The 19227-nt window shown below is 42.2% G+C and overlaps 2 protein-coding genes across 3 annotated transcripts; both read right to left on the reverse strand.

Annotated features, from left to right (window-relative positions):
- Positions 1 to 12484: 12484 nt before the first annotated feature.
- On the reverse strand, positions 12485 to 14276 carry ch25h (cholesterol 25-hydroxylase). Its single transcript, XM_018688606.2, has 2 exons — positions 13788 to 14276; positions 12485 to 13607 (listed from the first exon to the last, which is right to left on the reverse strand). Exons 1-2 carry the CDS (start codon positions 14208 to 14210, stop codon positions 13275 to 13277), a joined length of 756 nt encoding a protein of 251 aa, XP_018544122.1. The 5' UTR covers positions 14211 to 14276; the 3' UTR covers positions 12485 to 13274.
- Positions 14277 to 15437: 1161 nt separating this feature from the next.
- On the reverse strand, positions 15438 to 19220 carry ifit10 (interferon-induced protein with tetratricopeptide repeats 10). Of its 2 annotated transcripts, none has more exons than XM_018688602.2 (10): positions 19044 to 19220; positions 18496 to 18663; positions 18209 to 18398; positions 17931 to 18122; positions 17548 to 17766; positions 17172 to 17313; positions 16959 to 17079; positions 16670 to 16805; positions 16474 to 16521; positions 15438 to 15891 (listed from the first exon to the last, which is right to left on the reverse strand). In XM_018688602.2, exons 1-10 carry the CDS (start codon positions 19046 to 19048, stop codon positions 15694 to 15696), a joined length of 1419 nt encoding a protein of 472 aa, XP_018544118.1. In that variant the 5' UTR covers positions 19049 to 19220; the 3' UTR covers positions 15438 to 15693. The 2 variants fall into 2 exon arrangements, with proteins under 2 accessions (XP_018544118.1, XP_018544117.1); XM_018688601.2 differs by having other exon boundaries at positions 16959 to 17082; positions 19044 to 19219.
- Between the last annotated feature and the right edge of the window lie 7 nt (positions 19221 to 19227).

Consider the following 19227-nt stretch of genomic DNA (forward strand, 5'->3'; position numbering starts at 1 on the left):
GTGACGGGACTGAAAAAGTGGAGTAAGAACAGACTGAATAGAACATAAAACACCAAACAACAGACAGCAGAGATCTGTCTGCGTCTGTATCCTTAACTCCAAAAAAGGAAGCTGGAGGGTAAATAAGAGGAGACTTGGCATCACACTCTGCCTCCTCCTCCTCCTCCTCCTCCTCCTCCTCATGTAAGGAGAGGAAACATGGTGGGTGTGGTCTGGTTGTGTCTCTGCAGAGTGTGTGACTCCTCATACAGACTGTGTACAGTAGTATTTGTCTCTGAGTGTGTGGTGTCCATCAGTATGTCCTTGTTTAGTTGTACAGTGTTCATCTGGTCCTCTGCCCCTCCCACAGTCTCTGTCCTTCATACCTTCATACCACACCACGCTCAAGTATTTCACCTCATTATTTTCACTGATCAAGCATTAATCTGACATCTCACACTGAGCTGACAGTCTGTGAGCTTCTCCTAAAGGTTGGAAACACCTTTCAGCTTCACACTGGACGTTTACATCTGACACACACTGCTTCCTGTTTGTCCTCCAGCTGTGGAAACGTATTTGTTCTGTTAAATGAAATCTCCTGGAAACTCGTACACATGGAAAGATTACTGCACAGGCCAGACTGAGGCCCAGAGCTCTGAATGAAGAGACTGCAAAGACATAACGTACGACCACAGGAGACGCAAAATGACCAAAAAGAGAGAGAGACACAAAAGAATCACAGAGATGCAAAACATGTTCATGGTCTCGTTCTCTGTAGCTACAGTAATGTTAGCTATGCTAGTTTAACATAGAGCTGCTTCAGTGTTTTCAACAAGAAACAACCAGGATTTAATTCAACATGTTAAAGACACATGAGTTTACATCATGTCTGAATCTCTGCAGAGTTGCATGCTGGGACGTCTGTTAATATGCTTATTTTTTATTTTATTTAAAACCTTAATTTAATGAGTCAACTCATCAGTTGAAGTCAGAACGACTGATATTAGTTGAATGAACTTCGTCAGCCTCTATAATTAAGTTCATGTTTCCAGATGAGTTGATTCCACTGCAGATGTTTCAGACTCAAACCTCGACTCTTTTCAGTTGTCAGCAGAGTTTTCTCTCTTTGAATCAACGTCGCTCTCTCTGACTCGTATCAGAGGTCAGAGGTCAGAGACTCCACCTGCTGCACCTCCATCCATTCACACACACACACACACACACTGCCTGCCTGGACTTTGACCGAAAATGGGAAAACAGCTGGACTCCTTACAGGGACGGGTCTGAGACTGTCTCTGATTGGTCGACTAACATCAACACAGAGCGAGCCGGCACACAACCAGCTCAGGAATGTGTGTGTGTGAGAGAGAGATCCTTTATCAGGAGAAAGGCTGAGTGTGTGTTGGTTCAGTGTTTTTCTGTGTGAGCAGACTCAGAGCTGCAGCAGACGGTGGAGGTCTGTGTGGATCAGGATCCAGACTGTTCTGGTCTGTGGTTCAATAATCTTTTTTCTCTTCTGAAGGTTCAGACTGAGGTAAATGATCCTGCAGGTCTGTCTCAGCCATGATCAGGCCCAGGTGTCCTTCAGTGCTTCCTCTCTTATCTCCTTCAGCAGAGGAGACACTGGAGCTTTCTTTACCAAAGGGCAGGAGAGAATGACATCCCATGATTCCTTGCAGCAGCAGCAGATCCACATGTAAAAACATTTATTTATATTCTCTATATTTCTATTTTTCTACGTTTTACTGTTTGTAAAATCTGTTATTGTGATGTTCCATCAGTTGTTAATATTTCTCCTCCCTCCTGACCTCCTGTGTGATCCTGCAGCTCCCCCTGCTGCCTGGATGTTGTCAGTGTAGTGTTGCTGCAGTAATAGTCAGTGGCCTGAAGGTGGCGCCGTCTGCTGCTGATTCAATATAAAGCTTCACAGCAGAATAAACGGAGTCGTCAATGTTTCCTGAAGAAAAGAGAGCTGAGATCTGATTTGGAATAAATCAAATTATTAAACAGGAAACAATAAGTTTGACTTTATTTTGAAATAGAAACCAAAGAAAAGACAAGTTAATCAACAAACTGAAACACAAGTCTGAGGACTTTCTACTTTATCCTGCGTCAGTAGCTCACAGGGACAGAAATATTCAGTTTTTATTCTGCCTCAGTTTTAATTGAGACCTTACATAACAAACACATGATGATGGAAAAATGATTCTAATCTCTTTACGCTGGAATTTCCCAGTAAACTTCCTTTCATAGGCTACAGGAAATGACACACACACACACACACACACAATCTGACATTTTTCCAATCATGCCTTTCTTTTCTAATAATGTTCTCATTCTCTGGACACAAACAGTGAACTTCCATCTGGTTTTTCCCGCAGGACAAAGACCGACAATCACAGCAGTAAAAATACCACAGTGTAGAAATACTCTGTAGTAAAAGTAAAAGTCCTGTTAGTATCTTTACTTCTACTAAATATAAACACACTCATCCTGTAGACTCAGAGAAACAAACAATAGTGATCATTATTTATTTATCACAGAGTAAATCTTAGTCACTACACTTTGTATAAAATGGAAGTACCTGAGTAGAGTACAAGTACCTCCCTGAGTAAAAGTACTCAGTTGTGTGGTTCAGAGTTACAGTTAGTTATGTCAGATCTGGTGAAGCTCAGACTGATTTATATAAACAGAAAGACACTGACAGTTTCTGTTGTTCTGTGGCTGATGTTCACACTCTCTCCTCATCATCAGCATCTGGACTCATTTAACATTCATCACTTTAACCAGCTGAGATTATCTCTGAAACCTCAGATTCATTTGCTCTGAATTCAGACCAAGTTGAAGTTATTTTATTTGGCCCTGAACACCTCAGAGGAACCGTGGTTGCCATCAGCTCAGGCTCCAGTTTTACCATCAGAAACCAGGATGTAAAACAGGTCTGTAGGACGACCTCCTTCCACCTGACTGATATCAGAAACATCCTGTCTCATACGTCTGTTACCTCCAGACTGGACAACTGTCATTCATTATTATCCAACTGCCCCAACAGGTCTCTAAAGACCTGAACTGGATCAGACCTGGGGTCATAACCTTTGTGTTTTCTCTCTCTCTGTCCTCTGCAGGTGTCTCTGACCCCAGAGCTGCAGGATCCACATCAACTACTACTAAACTCTCTCCACTGTGTTTCATTCTGTCCCAAAAACATTCTCACTTTCTAAAAATATCCTAGAAATGCTCTGACTTTAGAAAGATGTCCAGACCTTCCACATTCTGCAGAAGCACAAAACACACTGAGTTTCTTTTCCTCTGAAACATCCAGCTTTGGCAGATTTGGCAGAAACCAGCAGGAAATCTGCTCAAAACTCCTCTGATGTGGAAACAAAGCTGAGTGCGGCAGACTGCAGGAGTTCTGCACTGATGAGTCAATGAGAGTGTGGAGGGGCTGTAGAGATCAGTGTCTGCATGTTTGTGGCTTCATTTCTGAGAATTAATCCCAGTTCAGACATGAATTCAGCTACAGTGCTGTTGTGAGCAACAGGTCTCTAGCATCAGACCTGAATATAAACGGGTCATGAGTGGGGACATGTCTGAATATTTAGTATTTTCCAGCCTGGTGTTTCCTGTGATGTGTTCCTTCAGCGTTATGTCGTCACCTGTTGGTTTGACAGAGTCCTCCCCTGACCACACATGACGTGAACGATGATCAGTCGAAGACAAACTCGTGATGTTTCTGGTCTGTGACCAAGAAACCACAACAACAAAACCATCAGGAGGCGTCGGATTCAAACAGCCAGAGGCATAAAGACATGCGCATTTACTGATCTGATTTAGGTTCTTACTAAAACCTTCACACAGTCCAGTCCATGTATCAAACAGCAGGTTGATCCACAAACCACAAACCACAAGAGGATCAAGAGTCTTTATTTCTGCTCCATTAAAAAGCAGGAGACAGAACCTTTATCATCCTCATCGTGCCTCGGCATGTGATGGACGTCACTGAGTCAGTGTGTATTGGGTCACGTACCTGTGGAAATGTTCCACATGTCAGGTGAAGCAGAGCTGCTGCAGGTTCATGTTAGAACAGATCTGAGTTGGTGTGGGTGGGGGCAGGTCTCTACAGGCTCAGGTGAGATGATGAAATATGACACAAGGTGTGAAGGTTTATCACCTGCACAGAACTCAGAGTTATAACCTGAACAGACTTTGACTGTTTATGTGAAGTTAAGACCTCAAGACAAAGATGTGAGACTCATGTCTCAACATTTCAATCTAAACTCCCAAAGAAACTCAGAGCTGAGTGACGACACTGCAGCTTCAGAGCAGGAGAGCGACAGCAGAGAGATTCTCCTTAATGAACATGTCTCTGTGTGTTTTTAATCCACTTTTATTTTCTATTCACTGATGCATCAACATGGAGGCAGATTCTCTCTCCTCAGTTATCAGAAACTGATCCACTGATGACTGACGGACAGTGAATCTGACCAACACTGCAGGTTTGATTTGTTCCTTCAGGTTTGGAGAAACTTTCATCAACAAGATTTCAGAAGTATTTGATCTTTCTATTTCACAGTAACTGATGTTTTTATGTTTCTGAACTTTTTCCTGCTGAGTGAGAACTCATGACTCAGGACCTCTGCATTTCCTTCCTCATGTAATTTCCACACCGAGGTTTTTCTCTGAAAGTGTTTTCCCATCAGGCATTTCCAGTGATGACCTTTAACCTTATCGTACTCTGCAGCATGACTTGTTTCCCTCCGTTTGATGTCCGTCTCCCGCTTTGTTTGTTTTAGATTAGTTTGTTTTAGATAGATTGTTTTAGAGCCGTCACTGTTGTTGGAGGCTTTTCCTTTTACTCGGGAATTGCTCAGTCCGTGATGAATGACTTGAGGTTGAAGCAGTGGCTGCTGGGAGAAAAATACTTTACCTGTGACTCACTGCAGTTCATACCTCAGTGAATCTCTAATCCTCCATGTGTGAGCATGAATTCAAAGATTTGTAAATGTCAAGAACCCAGAAACAGAGTGAATCATATTTCTCCTGAAGCAGAGTCAGAGCTTTTGAGGTTTTCTTCTCACTCTCTTCTTTTTCTTTTTCTGCATCTGAATTTGATTATCGGCAGAGTTGGGAAACTTCCCCGGAGCTTCGGTTTCAGTTCACACAGATTAAAACACACATTTTTATCCAATGAGCAGCTCTGAGGTGGCGTAGTGCTGTCACTTTCCAAACTGAATGAATGTTCTACTGCAGAAAACCCAGTGAGTCTGTGTTGCACCACAGAAACACTGTGGACACATCAGTTTACTAAAACTGTAGATGAACACTTTACTGAGACTGTGCAGCTTCAAAGTCATGACTGAGATTACAGCTGGTTACAGGCTGAGAGACGGGCTCTGACTTCAGTTCTGCAGAGCTCAAACTGGACCTGACAACAGGTACGACCCACAGCAGCGTACCTGAAGCTGGTGTTAAACACAGCTCTTCTTCTTCTTCTTGAGAAAATGTTTGTGGGTTTTGATCAGTGGAAAAAGACAAAATGTCACCTTCAGAAAATAATAATCATTAAATAAAAAGGAACAAACATATTTCTGCTTTTTAAAGTTTTATCTATACTTTGTAGTTTTATGTCCTCAGACACATTTTCATCACACATTATTGTTATTTACAGATTGTAAAGAAGTTTTAGACTTAAGTGTTAAATCTGTTTAAATGAAACAGACTTAATATGATTTAAGGCTTCTCACGTTTTAAACTGAAGGTACTACACAAAATAATCTCCTATCTCAGAGGCACACCAGGCATGGGGCGATATAAATGTTTCTCCAAACACTGAAATCACTTTAAATTATATTTAAGTCAGAAACAAATCTTTTTATGATATCACAGACTGAAAATAGCAGCTTCTCTTATCGTCTCAGGTCGTGTCTGATCTGGAGGATCCCAGTCCACCATCAAACCAAACACAGAAAGTTACTGCAGGTTGTTTTAGTCTGGGCTCAGTCTGAGTTTCACTCCTCAGATGTCAGACTGTTTATTTCAGAGTAAACAACAACAACATCAGATAAAAACATTAAACTGTCTGAGGCCAGAAAAAATAAAATAACTCCAGGTTTTCTGTTGTTACTGAGGAAATATTAATATAAAATGAGAATAAAACACATTGTAGAGAATGTTTAATAATTATTCATTTATTTATCTTTATTCCAAGTTATTTTGGTTTGGTTTTGTGTGTTATTTCTAATTTATAATTCAATTTAAAAAAAACTTTTATTAACTTTATTTTTTATTTTACTTTATTTATTCCTCTTATTCTTGACGCAGTATTGTTCTTCATATCTGTTATATAATTAGAGTAGTGAGGTCCTCTGAGTTTCCTCTGATAATCTGAGATCTGGGGCAGTTTCTATAAATCTGCAACATGAGCTCACATCTCATTTATTCTGCATCTGATAAGAACTGAAGCAGCAGTGACGACACAACGACGTCACCTCTGTTTATTATTTCTGCAGTGGTCACATGACTTTCTGTAAGAAGAGGCGGGTCCCCATGATGATGATTTATCCTGAAGGAATGTGAGGCTGAATTCCCAACTTCCTCCACACAGACCGTTACCAGACCCAGTCTATGTGGGCCTGTTTTCAAACCAGGAGACCTCTGCACTAATGGGGTCTGCTGAGGGGCTGAAGAATGACCGGACCCCACAGAGACAGATAAACCGAGATGTGTGTGTGTGTGTGTGTGTGTGTGTGTGTGTGTGTGTGTATGTGTGGTGGTTTCTGGGAAATGGATCCTCACATTTTCTCTGTTACTGCTTCATCTCTGATAAATACTACAGTACTACAAACACAATACTGCTGCTACCTATTACTAATACTGTTGCTGCTACTAGGATTACTGCCATTACTGCTACTAATACTCTGACTAATATTACAAGTGTTACTGCTATTACTATTGCTACCACTATGACTCCTACTAAAACTATGACTGCTATTACTGCTACTAATACTACTACTGCTACCAGTATAACTGCTTCTGGTCGTGTGTTTTCCAGGTTCACTCCTCCACTTTGTTTTTAATCTTTGTAATAGATCATAAATGTAAACGTCAGTGAACTGAGCCCGGTCTCGTCTGAATCTTCAGTTTAAATCTGAACTAAATAATATTTTCAGATGTTTTGAAAGTGACTTGAATATCTGAAAGTTTCATCTTCATGTTTTTAATTTTATCAGTTAAAACAATGACAGGAGCCGTTCTGCATCATTTTACCTTCAAAACATTTTGGTGATTTTTACTTTATTTTTTATTTTTAAATGCAGCAGTTGAACAGAGTATTAATACTGTGTGGTACTGTAATCTGAATCTGTAGAGTAACTAAAATTATCAAATAAATGTAGTAAGTAAAAGTACAAGTTGTACTGATTCAGTGATGTCAACAGCAGAGCTGCTGATGGAGAAATAATGTAGTTAACCAGGCAATAACTTCAACTGTTCATCACCTCTGACTGATTTGACACAGGACAGAAAACTCAGTCTGTCGTCATGAAGTGACTCTGATCAGATCTGATCTTCCTGTCGTCTTTGATCATCAGTGTCTGATTACAAAACAAATGATAGATAACCTGAACTCACTTCACACCTCTCTGATTTTATATCTGTGAAGAACGTGTCAATATCTTAAATGTTTTTCCATTGTGAGCAGAGACTTCAGATGAGGAAGATGAAAAGGATGAAAAATGAACAGCTCAGATTTCTGTCCGTCAGAGTTCAGTTCACATGTTTTCTTCTAGCTCGTTTTAAGGCTGTAATTCAATTTCAATTCAATTCAATTTTATTTATATAGCACCATATCACAACAAAAGTCATCTCAAGGCACTTTTCATATAGAGCAGGTCTAGACCGTACTGCCTCTTAAAGGAAAAACTTCCTTTAAGAGGCAGAAACCTCGAGCAGAACCGGACTCAGGGTGGGAGGGGCCATCTGCCTCGACTGGTTAGGTCGAGAAAGAGGAGAGGGGGGTGGCGGTGATTAGAGAATAGCGAGAGAAGAACATAGCATAACAGAGAATAACAGAGGTTCCATGTAAAAAATGTAAGGTGATGCCAGTAATACAGCAGTAGTAATGATAGTAGTGATAATTAAAGTATTAACTGCTAACACAGCAATACAACTAATAGCAGTGTAAGTAATTTCTAATTCTAGCAGCAGGTGTTGAGTGGAGTTGTAGGCAGCAGCAGGAGACTTGTCATCACAGATCAGACTCTACAGCTCCAGAGGAAGAAATACCTGCAGAAAGAGACAGAAGAGGAGAGAGAGACGGAAGAGCACAATACTACAGGAAAGAGAAGATACTGAGTTAGTAACATGTAACATGGGATATGAATCCATACTGTGGAGAGAGAGAGAGAGAGAGAGAGAAGCTCAGTGCATGATGGGAGATCTCCCGGCAGTCTAGGCCTATAGCAGCATAACTAAGGGATGGTTCAAGCCTGAGCCAACCCTAACTATAAGCTTTATCAAAGAGGAAAGTTTTAAGCCGACTCTTAAAGGTACAGAGGGGTGTCTGCCTCCTGGACCGAAACTGGGAGAAGGTTCCACAGTAGAGGAGCCTGATAACTGAAGGCTCTGCCTCCCATTCTACTCTTGGAAACTCTGGGAACCACCAGTAAACCAGCATTCTGGGAGCGCAGAGTCCTAGTGGGATTGTAGGGGACTATGAGATCTTTAAGGTAAGATGGAGCCTGACCATTAAGGGCTTTGTATGTGAGGAGGAGGATTTTAAATATACATATTCTGGATTTGACTGGGAGCCAATGTAGAGAGGCTAACACAGGAGAAATATGGTCTCTTTTCCTAGTTCCTGTCAGTAGTCGTGCTGCAGCATTTTGAATCAGCTGCAGAGTCTTTAGAGAGTTGTTGGGGCAGCCTGATAATAATGAATTACAGTAGTCCAGCCTAGAAGTAACAAATGCATGGACTAGTTTTTCTGCATCTTTTTGAGACAGAAAATGTCTAATTTTGGTGATATTACACAGGTGAAAGAAGGCAGTCCTAGAAGTTTGTTTTATATGTGAGTTAAAGGACATATCCTGATCAAAGATGTTTTATCTGAGTTCAGTAGTAAAAAGTTGTTGTCATCCAAGTTTTAATATCCCTAAGACAAGCCTGGAGTTTGACTAGATGATTGGTTTCATTAGGCTCCATTGACAGATAAAGCTGTGTATCATCTGCATAACAATGGAAGTTTATGGAGTGTTTCCTGATAATGTTGCCCAAGGGAAGCATATACAAAGTGAAGAGGATTGGTCCAAGCACTGACCCTTGTGGAACTCCATGTCTAACTTTTGTGTGTATGGAGGAGTAGTTGTTAACATGTACAAACTGAAGCCTATCAGATAGATAGGACTTAAGCCAGTTTAGTGCCGTTCCTTTAATACCAATAAAGTGCTCCAGTCTCTGTAAAAGGATGTGATGGTCAATCGTATCAAAAGCAGCACTGAGATCTAACAAGACAAGTACAGAAACAAGTCCGTTGTCTGATGCTATGAGGAGGTCGTTCGTAACCTTTACAAGTGCTGTCTCTGTGCTGTGATACAGCCTAAATCCTGACTGAAAATCCTCAAATAAACTATTGTCCTGTAGAAAGTCGCACAACTGTTTTGCAACTGCTTTCTCCAGGATCTTAGAAAGAAAGGGGAGGTTAGATATTGGTCTGTAATTGGTTAATACATCTGGATCTAGAGTGGGCTTTTTTAGAAGAGGTTTGATTACAGCTGTTTTATATGACTGTGGCACATAACCTGTTACCAAGGACAGATTTAACATATCTAATACAGGACTGCAAATTAAGGGCAGAGCTTCTAGGAGACAAGTTGAAGGTTTAGATGCCGAAATAATTGATGTGAGCTGGGGGAAGTTGATGGGAGAAAAAGAGTCAAGGTTAATCCATTTCTGTCGTCTCTCAGGATCTTTGAGAATCTGATAAAATGCTCAGCAGCTTCCACCATGTTCATTTTTTATAAATACAACAGCAAAAAGACAAGTTAGCTGCTATATGTGGCAATATGGCAGCGTTTTGATTTCAACTGTTGCATGCTGGGATTGTGTGACATACCAGAGCTCTATAAACTGATAAATTCATTTTCATTGTTTGTGTTTGTTTCAGATGCTTCATGAAGTGAGGTTTTGTTTTGACCAGGATGCAGAGCTAAATCTTTAAGATGACTCCATGACGTTGGACCTCCTCCAAAGCCTGAGGCTAGAAGAGATGGTATGTTACATACACACACACAGCTGTATTTATAAAACACTGGGCTGATTAACTCCTACATTAGTGGAGCAGTTCAGAAGCCTTTGGATGAACTTTTGAGGCTCCGCTCCCACAGTTTCAGTCAGGGTGTGTCCAATACACTTTAGATTTACTGGTAAAAAATAAGGTCACAGCATCAGGCTCATGACTCAAACGGTTTTACTCAGTCTCTTTAATCAATCATGGGTTTATTTTGAGTGTAATATGCAAAAAACCACCTTCCTTTCCCTTTAAAACCAGATGTGCCTGAAACCTCGGTGGATTGTTATTATACAGGTAGATTTATCATCACTGTTACACCTGTTCATTTTAACCTGTGTAATCATGTTTGTCCCACTCAGTCCAGTCAGTCATTTCCTGCTCCTTCACGATATCAATGTTCCTGAACACACCTCTTTCTTAAATACCAACACAGTCATGGACGCTCAGATGGATGTGAGTGTATTTTCTGTTTAAACAGTGTGGTGCTGAGCAGGAAAATGATGACTGTCAGTCTGAAACAGCTGCACTGCTTGGCTTCACATCTTGAGATAAAACCTTTAGTCTTTTAGAAGCTATGAACCATTAGGTGCATCTCTCAGGTGAGTTCCCACCTGTTCACAGGTTGTTGGTGAGTTCAGAATCTAAACATTTTGTAAAACATATTCATCGTTCATAAACTCACTCCCTCAGCTTCTGATTGACTGAACTGATCTTATCACAGAGATAATAAATCCAGAGTCACATTTCACCAGAACAAAGGAGACTTCTTGTTTCAGACAGTGTTGTGGTTTAACTGACGTGAATTAAACTGAATCTTTGTGTTTTGACCCTCATTAGTTTGGGTTTAACGTCGTGGCAGGAGATCACAGAGCAGAGACAGTGTTTATGTAGCAGTGTGAGTCACACATTATCAGCTCTGTGTTAGTGTGTGTGATTAAAGATTCACCACGTTCTGGTGAAACTCCTCAGCTGATATAATCTTACCCTTCATGCGTTTGACAGAAACCTCTGTAAACAGACTCATGTTCACAGATCTGTGGAGGAGTCTTGGCTTCTGCTCCTCAGACAGGTTCAGTTAGAGATACTCACATCAGGGAATGCACCATTTATAGCAAAGGGAAAATCCACCTGCTCCACCTTAAACAAACACACACACATTAACAGATTAAATAGATTAGTCCATTCCTGTGGTTTTTCCTGTGTAAAGCAGAAAGAGAATACAGATGTGTGAAGTCTGTTAATCAGGACCAGAGCCTGATCCTGAACCAGGCTCAAACCATCTGAAATCACTCCAATTCAATTCAATTCAATTTGTACAGTCGAGGTCGAGACTTTACAACATTATAGACAGAAACAGCAGCTTTCACAGTGGAGAGGAAAAACAGATCCAAACTCAACACGGCTCTGCCTCAACCCGCTGGGATGAGGGGGTTCAGCTCATGATACATTGGTCTGTAACAGGTGTAACACTAGCCACCGGCAGGTTGTGTGTTTGTGTGCAGTGCCTTGACATGGTTGTGTTGTATTGAAGCTGCTGCCTTCCTGAATGCATCTGAAAGCACCATAAGTTCAAATCCCATCTGGCCTCAAGATGTTTCCTCATCTCTGCTGTGAAGAAGAAGAGTGAACAGTGACAGAACGACAGAGCCTCAGAGTCGAGAGAAATGACACAACACGACATACAACCATGTTTAGATTCAGTTGTTCACATGTTTTGTTTTTGTTGGTAACATTTGTGTGTAGTGGTCGACTTCATTAGCTGTTCATCAGTTTTGTTGTGATTGTGTGTGGTTGTCATTACTCCGCTGGTTCGTCAGGTCAGTGTGTGTGTGTGTGTGTGACACTGGTTTATTACATTTGTCACAGTTTGGTCTGTGTGTGTGTTGTTGTTGGTCTACTTGTTGTGACACTTGTGTTTGGCTGCTTGTTGTTAAATTCAGTGGCAGCAACTTAATTTGACCTGATGTGAGTGTGTGATCTTGTTTCGGTGACCTTTGACCCTACTTTTTGTTGACAGCAGTTGTGATCTGTTGTAAATGCAGGTTGTTTTCTTCAGATTGAGGCTTGAATACTGATAAAACTGTTTAACTGTGGTGGTGTTGTGTTCCCGGTGTTTGTCCCTTTGTCCCAGAGAGAGAGAGCACTGAACTGTTCATCAGACTGAAAATAGCAGAGCTGACAGTTTCAGGTCAGACACAAAAAAACATCTGATACATGTTTGTTTTTGTTCAGTTTATTCTCAAATCACTTCACAGAAATACTGTTTTCACATTTCAGTCATTGTTCACATTTTCAGTCTTTACCTTCACAACCTTCTGCTCACGTTTCATTTTAACACAAACATCTAAAAACATTCAGTATCTTCCTCTCTCTCCTCATCGTTTCAACCAGCTTCACTTCACAGTCTGCACTTTCACACTTCACTCAGTTCACTTTCTCTAGTCCATCTTCAATAAATCAGTCACTTTCTCTCACTCCAAAATACTTGAACTAAATCTTTAGAACTTCAGCTTATAGTTATAACTGCAATACTTCAATATTTAACAACAAGTTAAATAAAAACTGTGGCGGTCAACATTCATCAGACTTGTTCAATATGAACATTTTTCTGTTTAGTTAAAGATGACCTTTAACCTTAATGCAACTTAGCTGCACGTGAACATAATCAAAAAACATGAAATTAATGCCTTTAACACTGCAAAACTCTCTATTTTATCTGTTATTCTGTTGATTTGTACTGAAAATGATTTTACAAAAATATTCTTCAGTGTTAACAGTTCCACAGTTTGCATAAATTAATCAGTCCTGGTTAAATAAATTAAATGTTAATAAATAAATATGTGAATACAAAGAGTAGATATGAGCATAGACAGTAAATAAATGTAGTGTCCAGCACTTTTACACCTCAATATTTTAATGTAAAACATGAGGTGAGGATTTGTAAACACGAAGCAGCTGCCCGCAGTACTCTGTTACATCAGTTCAGAAACTCTCCATCATCAGTCGTTCAGTCCTCTGTGCACAGCGTTCCAGCCAGCCGGTCCCAGTGGGTGAAGTAGGGGGCATAGTTGCATTTGGACTTGAGATGATGGAGGTCATGGTGGCGGGCCCCTCCGTACAGCCCCAGTGGCACCAGACGGTGGGTGGCCCAGGGCAGGTCGTAGCCGCAGTGGTCCTCCACCGACAGCCAGATGTTCACCATGAAGAAGGCCAGCTCGGTGAGGGGGTGGCAGCCCAGCAGGATGGGGTTGGCAGCAGCGAAGAACCCCAGGCTGAGAGTCTCCCATGCGCCGGAGTACTCGGCGGTGAGGGCGGAGGTGGAGGTGTAGGAGTGATGCAACTGGAGGAGCAGAGGAAGAGGGAGAAACATTAGGGTGGAGGACCAACACTAATATATCAATCAGCCAATATCAATCAACTATCAACAGTTTGATTGTTTATTTTCTTAATTAGTTAATTGACTCCACGATGGAGGAAAGCTCCAGATCAGAGTTGATTTATAAAAAGTTGAGGTACCAACCTTGTGGAAGTTGCGGTACAGCCACGGCACTCTGTGGTGCAGCAGGTGCCAGACGAAGCTCTGGAAGTCAAAGAGCAGCAGGCAGACCAGCACCTGAGCCAGCAGCCGGGGGAGGGCCGGGGCCTCCTCAGGCAGGTGGACGGGCCTCAGGTACCAGTGCATCACGGTCAGCGGGAAGATGAAGACCATGTGGTTGTAGAGCGTCAGAGCCAGGCAGCTCCGCACTGAGGCCCAGCTAATGGAGCTCTGAGGTTGTAGCTTGTACCTGCGCACCAGGGCCCACCTGGAGGACAGCAGGTCCAACAGCAGGAAGGGCAGGCAGAAGGACAGGTAGACGGAGAGGGAGAAGAGGACGGGGAAGAAAGGCGAGTGAAGGAGGGAGGAGTGTCCCACGAGGAAGGTCCAAAGAGGCTGCAGCAGCATCCTGCCATCAGAATAATTCAGTCTCTGTTGAGTTTGTGTCTGAGCGTCAAAAGAAGTTTCACCATAACAGCAGCTATATATGAGCTGAGCACAACCCCACCTCCGACATCTGAAACCCTGCCTCCACGGCCTTATAAGGACTCTTCCTCTCAGGACGTGTTTTTACTGCTGTGGGTGAGACCAGGGCACATTTCTTTAAATGAGTAACAAGACATTTAAAGCCCTGAGTGTCTGCAGTAATAAAGTCTACATTATTCTGAGTTAAGAGCTCTTAGAGTGAAACTGCAGCTTTGAGGATTTGTTTTAGTCACGACCAACAGTTTCAGCTGCATGATGAGTCTCATAATTCATGAAGAATATGAAACAGTGTAACCACAATAATCATCAACTTTCTGAGAGAAATACTGTTAGATTTAATCAGAATGAACCAACATCAAACACTAGAACCAGCAGAAAGATGAGGAGGTTGTTTTTAGGACAGAGGTCACTTTAACTGCAGCTCAGCCTGTTTGAGTTTGGTGCTGAGCAGAGGAAGCCTCATGACGCTGTGATTTGAAACTCTGCAGCACAGTGACATCTGGTGGTTGACCAGAGTTACAGCAGCTCTTCAAACCTGCAGCTGGATCACTACAACACACAGTTTTAGTCTCATATATGGCAACAAGAGTCTTTTTTTATATTTGTTATCACTTTATAATCCAGCCTGTGATTCAGTCCACTGTCACTGTATGAATCTGATTTTCCTCCTCTGGTCCGGTGGTGGCAGCAGCTGATCAGGGTATTCCAGACGTCTCCCTCCCCACCAACATTTCCAGCTCCTCCTGGGGGATCCTGTGGTGTTCCCTGATAGGTGGGATATATAGGTCTCTCCAGTGAGTTTTGGGTCTACCCTGGGGTCTCCTCCCAGTCTCCCAGGTATGAATCAGGTTCTGGTAAAACACTGACTGTTGTCTCATAATCTGTCTGGGTGGTTGTGCATCACATTATCTCTGTAGGTTTCATTTACTCCTGCTGACTCTCAGTCAGCTCACAGACCTCATTAGTTCATCTCCAACAGCAGAATCAGTTAATGATCAGTTAGAGTTTTGTACAGTGTGATTTTAAACTGCAGGAACAATAACAACATGAAGCTGAAACTGCAGCAGGTGACTGAAACACACCAGGTTACTGATCCTAAAACCAAACACAAGGAGGCAGTACGATGTGACAGTGAGAGACAGAGCAGGGTTTGTGTTTTTTAAATCTTCATTTAAGATAAATGTCTGGCTGTAACAGCAGTGATTTATGTCCCAACATATTTAAATTTAAATTAAATCACACATTGAGGAGGTTTAACTAAAATCTGATCACAGACAAACAAATAAGAATCAGATCCAGGTTAAACTCAGGACCTGTAGAGCTGATGATGTGATTTTATCTAAACAAGAAGTGCAGTGATTAAACTTTGACTTAAAGTGCGATCAGAAAGATGTTTCATCTCAGATCACTGCAGCTCCATGCGCAGCTCACACAGAGCAGACAGGTACTCATCATGGTTTTCATCACAGTCCAGAGCTTTCTCATAAAATCCAGCAGCTTCCTTCTTGTTGTCCTCAGCTTTGGCCACCATACCCAACAGAGCGAAAGCCTGGCCGTCGCTCTGGTCTTTTGCGAGACGTCGCTCTGCGATCAGCTTCAGCTTCTGGAGTAAAAAAAGAGAAACAGCATCAGAAGATGAATTTATCTCTGTCTATTCAAGGTTACATTAGGTGTCACACTGAAGACAAGACTGATGTTGAACATCTGGCCTCATTACTCCTGTTGATGCCTCCAGCTCACTGTCAGGTTGACATAAAGACCTGGACCAGGAGGCTGTGGTCCTGTAATGTAAACTGTTTCCTCTGGAGAAGGACTCAGCTCAGTGTGTCAGTCAGACAGACAGAGTTCATGGACCAAAGGCTCCTGCACTCCCAAAATTAAACTATCACCTGGACACGACAAAGAATCTTTCTCCAAACACCAGCTTTTAGCACATCAGAGAGATTTATGACCAGTTCAGAGGTCAGTAAATCAGGAAGTCACAGCTTCTGGTATTAGATTGACTGGGTTCACTGTATCTATCAGAGGTGGTGCCCCCTTCACATAAATTCTTACTAAAACACTACACAGTGCAGAATGGGAGAGCCTAAACAGTGCAGTGTAGTGGTCTCTAAAACTAGAGTTACAGTACATAACCTTCATTATGTACATCTTCATCAGCAGGTCTCTGAAACCTGATGCTCACCTTAGCACATTGTTTCCACTCCCATGTCTTCAGTGGTATTAGCAAACCCTGTTGAGTGAATAAAACAGAAGGGAAATTCCAGTTCAACCCTTTGTAAAGGTCTGTTTTTCCAAATGTTCCTTAAGAGAAACTGAAGTGATTGTTTTGTTTTATAGCTGTGATAAGTTAGATCTGTGTCAGACAGACATAAACCTACCTGTGTGTAGTGCTCGATGGCTTCAGCTTCTTGTTTAGTGTGATAGAGATGAAAGTTAGCATAGCGGTGATGGAAAATCTGACAAATCTTTTTCTCTGATAAATTTTCCAAGCCCTGCTGGAACAACTCCTCAGCTCTGAGAGAGAAAGATGTAACAATGATGATGAATTCATACAAATTAAAAGACGAGTGGATGATGGATGGAGGAACAATCATCAGGTGAAGTCAGGGCTCAGTCCTAGAAAAGAAAGACAGAACCTCTGTGTAGCTGTGTGTACAGACAGAGTACCTGCTGAAATCCTTTTCCTCTGCATACATCAGAGCCAGATCAGCTATTGCGAGGACAAATGAGGCCCTGATCCTGACGGCTTCCTCCAGGTGTTGAATACACAGACTCCTCCAGTGCTTCACTGCTAAAAAAGTGCAGGGGAACATAGATTAGGTGAGATTTTTTTTTAAGGGATAGCAAAGTACTTTTAGAGCTACATATGTGTGTGTTTACTCTGGTGGTTGACAGGCTTCTTGATCTGTTCATCACTTTTCCTCCTCATGTAGCACAAAGCCAGCTGATGGTGGGTGACAGACGAATGATTGGACCTCTCCAGTGTTTGCTTCAGCAGAGCAATGGACCGATCATAATCACCCTGACACATGGACACATACATTCAAGTCATTTGTAAGTCAGAAAGAAGTTTAATGGCTTTTCCTTCACCAGATCAGGGGCTGGAAATGTTTTAGGATCCCCCAGGAAGTTCTGGAGGACTTTCTTATTTAGTCTGCTGCCACTGTGACCAAGATCCAGATTGAATGGATGGTTGGAAATAAGAATCAGAGTGAGCATTTAAGAGTCAGAGCAATTTTACCTGACTCTAACCTACCTGACTTCGAAGGTATTTTCCTACATAGCGGGTGACATGAGGGTTGTCTGGATCAATCTTCAGTGCTCTCTCCACGAGGTTGTCAGCCTCTTGGTGTTTGTTGTAGGTTCCCAGCTTCATAGCCAATAGCGACATCAGGACCCCGTCATCAGGCTTGATCTCCAGGGCTCTGCGAAGCTGTTTGGTGCCTGGTGACTCCTCAGGTGCTTCTGAAAACATCTGTAAATGAGACTCACATGAGAAACGTCAACATCGAATCAACTGATTTAATAATGAAATCACTGATGGATCCTTCAACTCAGTGTGTCAGTTTGGAGCAGCCAGGAGCTATAGTATGTGGCTTTAGTTTCATTCACTATCATCATGTTTATCACAAAACTAACTGGTTCTGTGCGGTAAAGGGCAATAGCATAGCCGGCGTTCCACTCGCTGTCATCAGGCTGCAGCTCCAATGCTTTGCGGAAACAGTCGACGGCTTTGGGATAATAAGACCAAGAAAACTTGAGGAAAGTCCAGGCCTTTTCTCCGTACACCTCTGGGTGGAGAACCTCAGGGGAGTCAGTAGGATACTTCAACTGTTGAGACACAAAGAGAAAGAAATGAAACACATCAACATTAAAAACACTGTGTTTTGATTCTACAGCAGTGACTGTACACATACCAGTATGTCGTTGACTCTCTGACAGTAGGCTTGTGACTGTTGATAATCTCCAGTGTGGTATTTCAACCAGGCCAGGTCTCCATACGTCACAATGAGCCGCCGCTCACTCTCCTCGCCAAAACACTCCCTGGTCTTCTCCTCTGATTGGTTGAGAAGTGATACCGCCTCCTCTGGTTGATCCTGGAGATACCTGAGGACAGACAGGTGGAAATCAAGAATCACTTTGCAGATTAAAATCATTTAGTTCAGTTTAAAGAGTCACAGTCACTCACTTTTAGCTCCTGTACCTGACATAAGCCAAGAAACTGTAGGAGCGAGCCACAGCTCCCTGCTGTCCCAGCTGAAGGTCTATATGGGCCTGGAGTCGAGTGCTGAGGTTTTCCAGGTCCATGTCGTCCTTCTTCAGGTCCCAGGTGAAGCGACTCTGCAGCTGCAGCAGTCTGCAGCGCAGATCACTGTGAGAATCATAAAGAAAAGGCTGTTTTCATCAGGATGATTCATCATCAGACATGGTGGGGCTGTCCACCACTGAGGACACAGGACTGTCAGCTACATGCACATCTGGACTGGGCTGGCTGAGCCCAGAGCACCTCTTTTAGAAAAGTGGTCTCTGGGGACTGAGAGCTGTATCCAGCTCTGTTAATACTGCCCTCTACAGGCAGAGTGCAGCAACTACACAAACACTGAGGGTCAACACTGTCGAACAGACATTTTCATTTCATGACTTTTTAGGCTGATTATTTTACCCAACAGGTGACTACTATAGAACACACCTGTACCTGTCTTTGTTTTATGTTTTTAATGTAAATCATCTGATAAACTGAAGCAAACTAACCTCATGATGAAACGTTCAGGGTTCTGACTCAGCTGGAAAACAGGAAACTCCTCTCCTCACTTTGACTGAGAGAAGACAAGCCTCGATGATGATGATGATGATGATTAGATACTGATTAAGTTATTGATCTGACTGCTCCGTCAGCTCAGAGACTGAACAGATACTCAGACCTGAGATCAGACCA

This window comes from Lates calcarifer, unplaced genomic scaffold, assembly GCF_001640805.2.
Source record: "Lates calcarifer isolate ASB-BC8 unplaced genomic scaffold, TLL_Latcal_v3 _unitig_1979_quiver_622, whole genome shotgun sequence".
NCBI lineage: Eukaryota > Metazoa > Chordata > Actinopteri > Centropomidae > Lates > Lates calcarifer.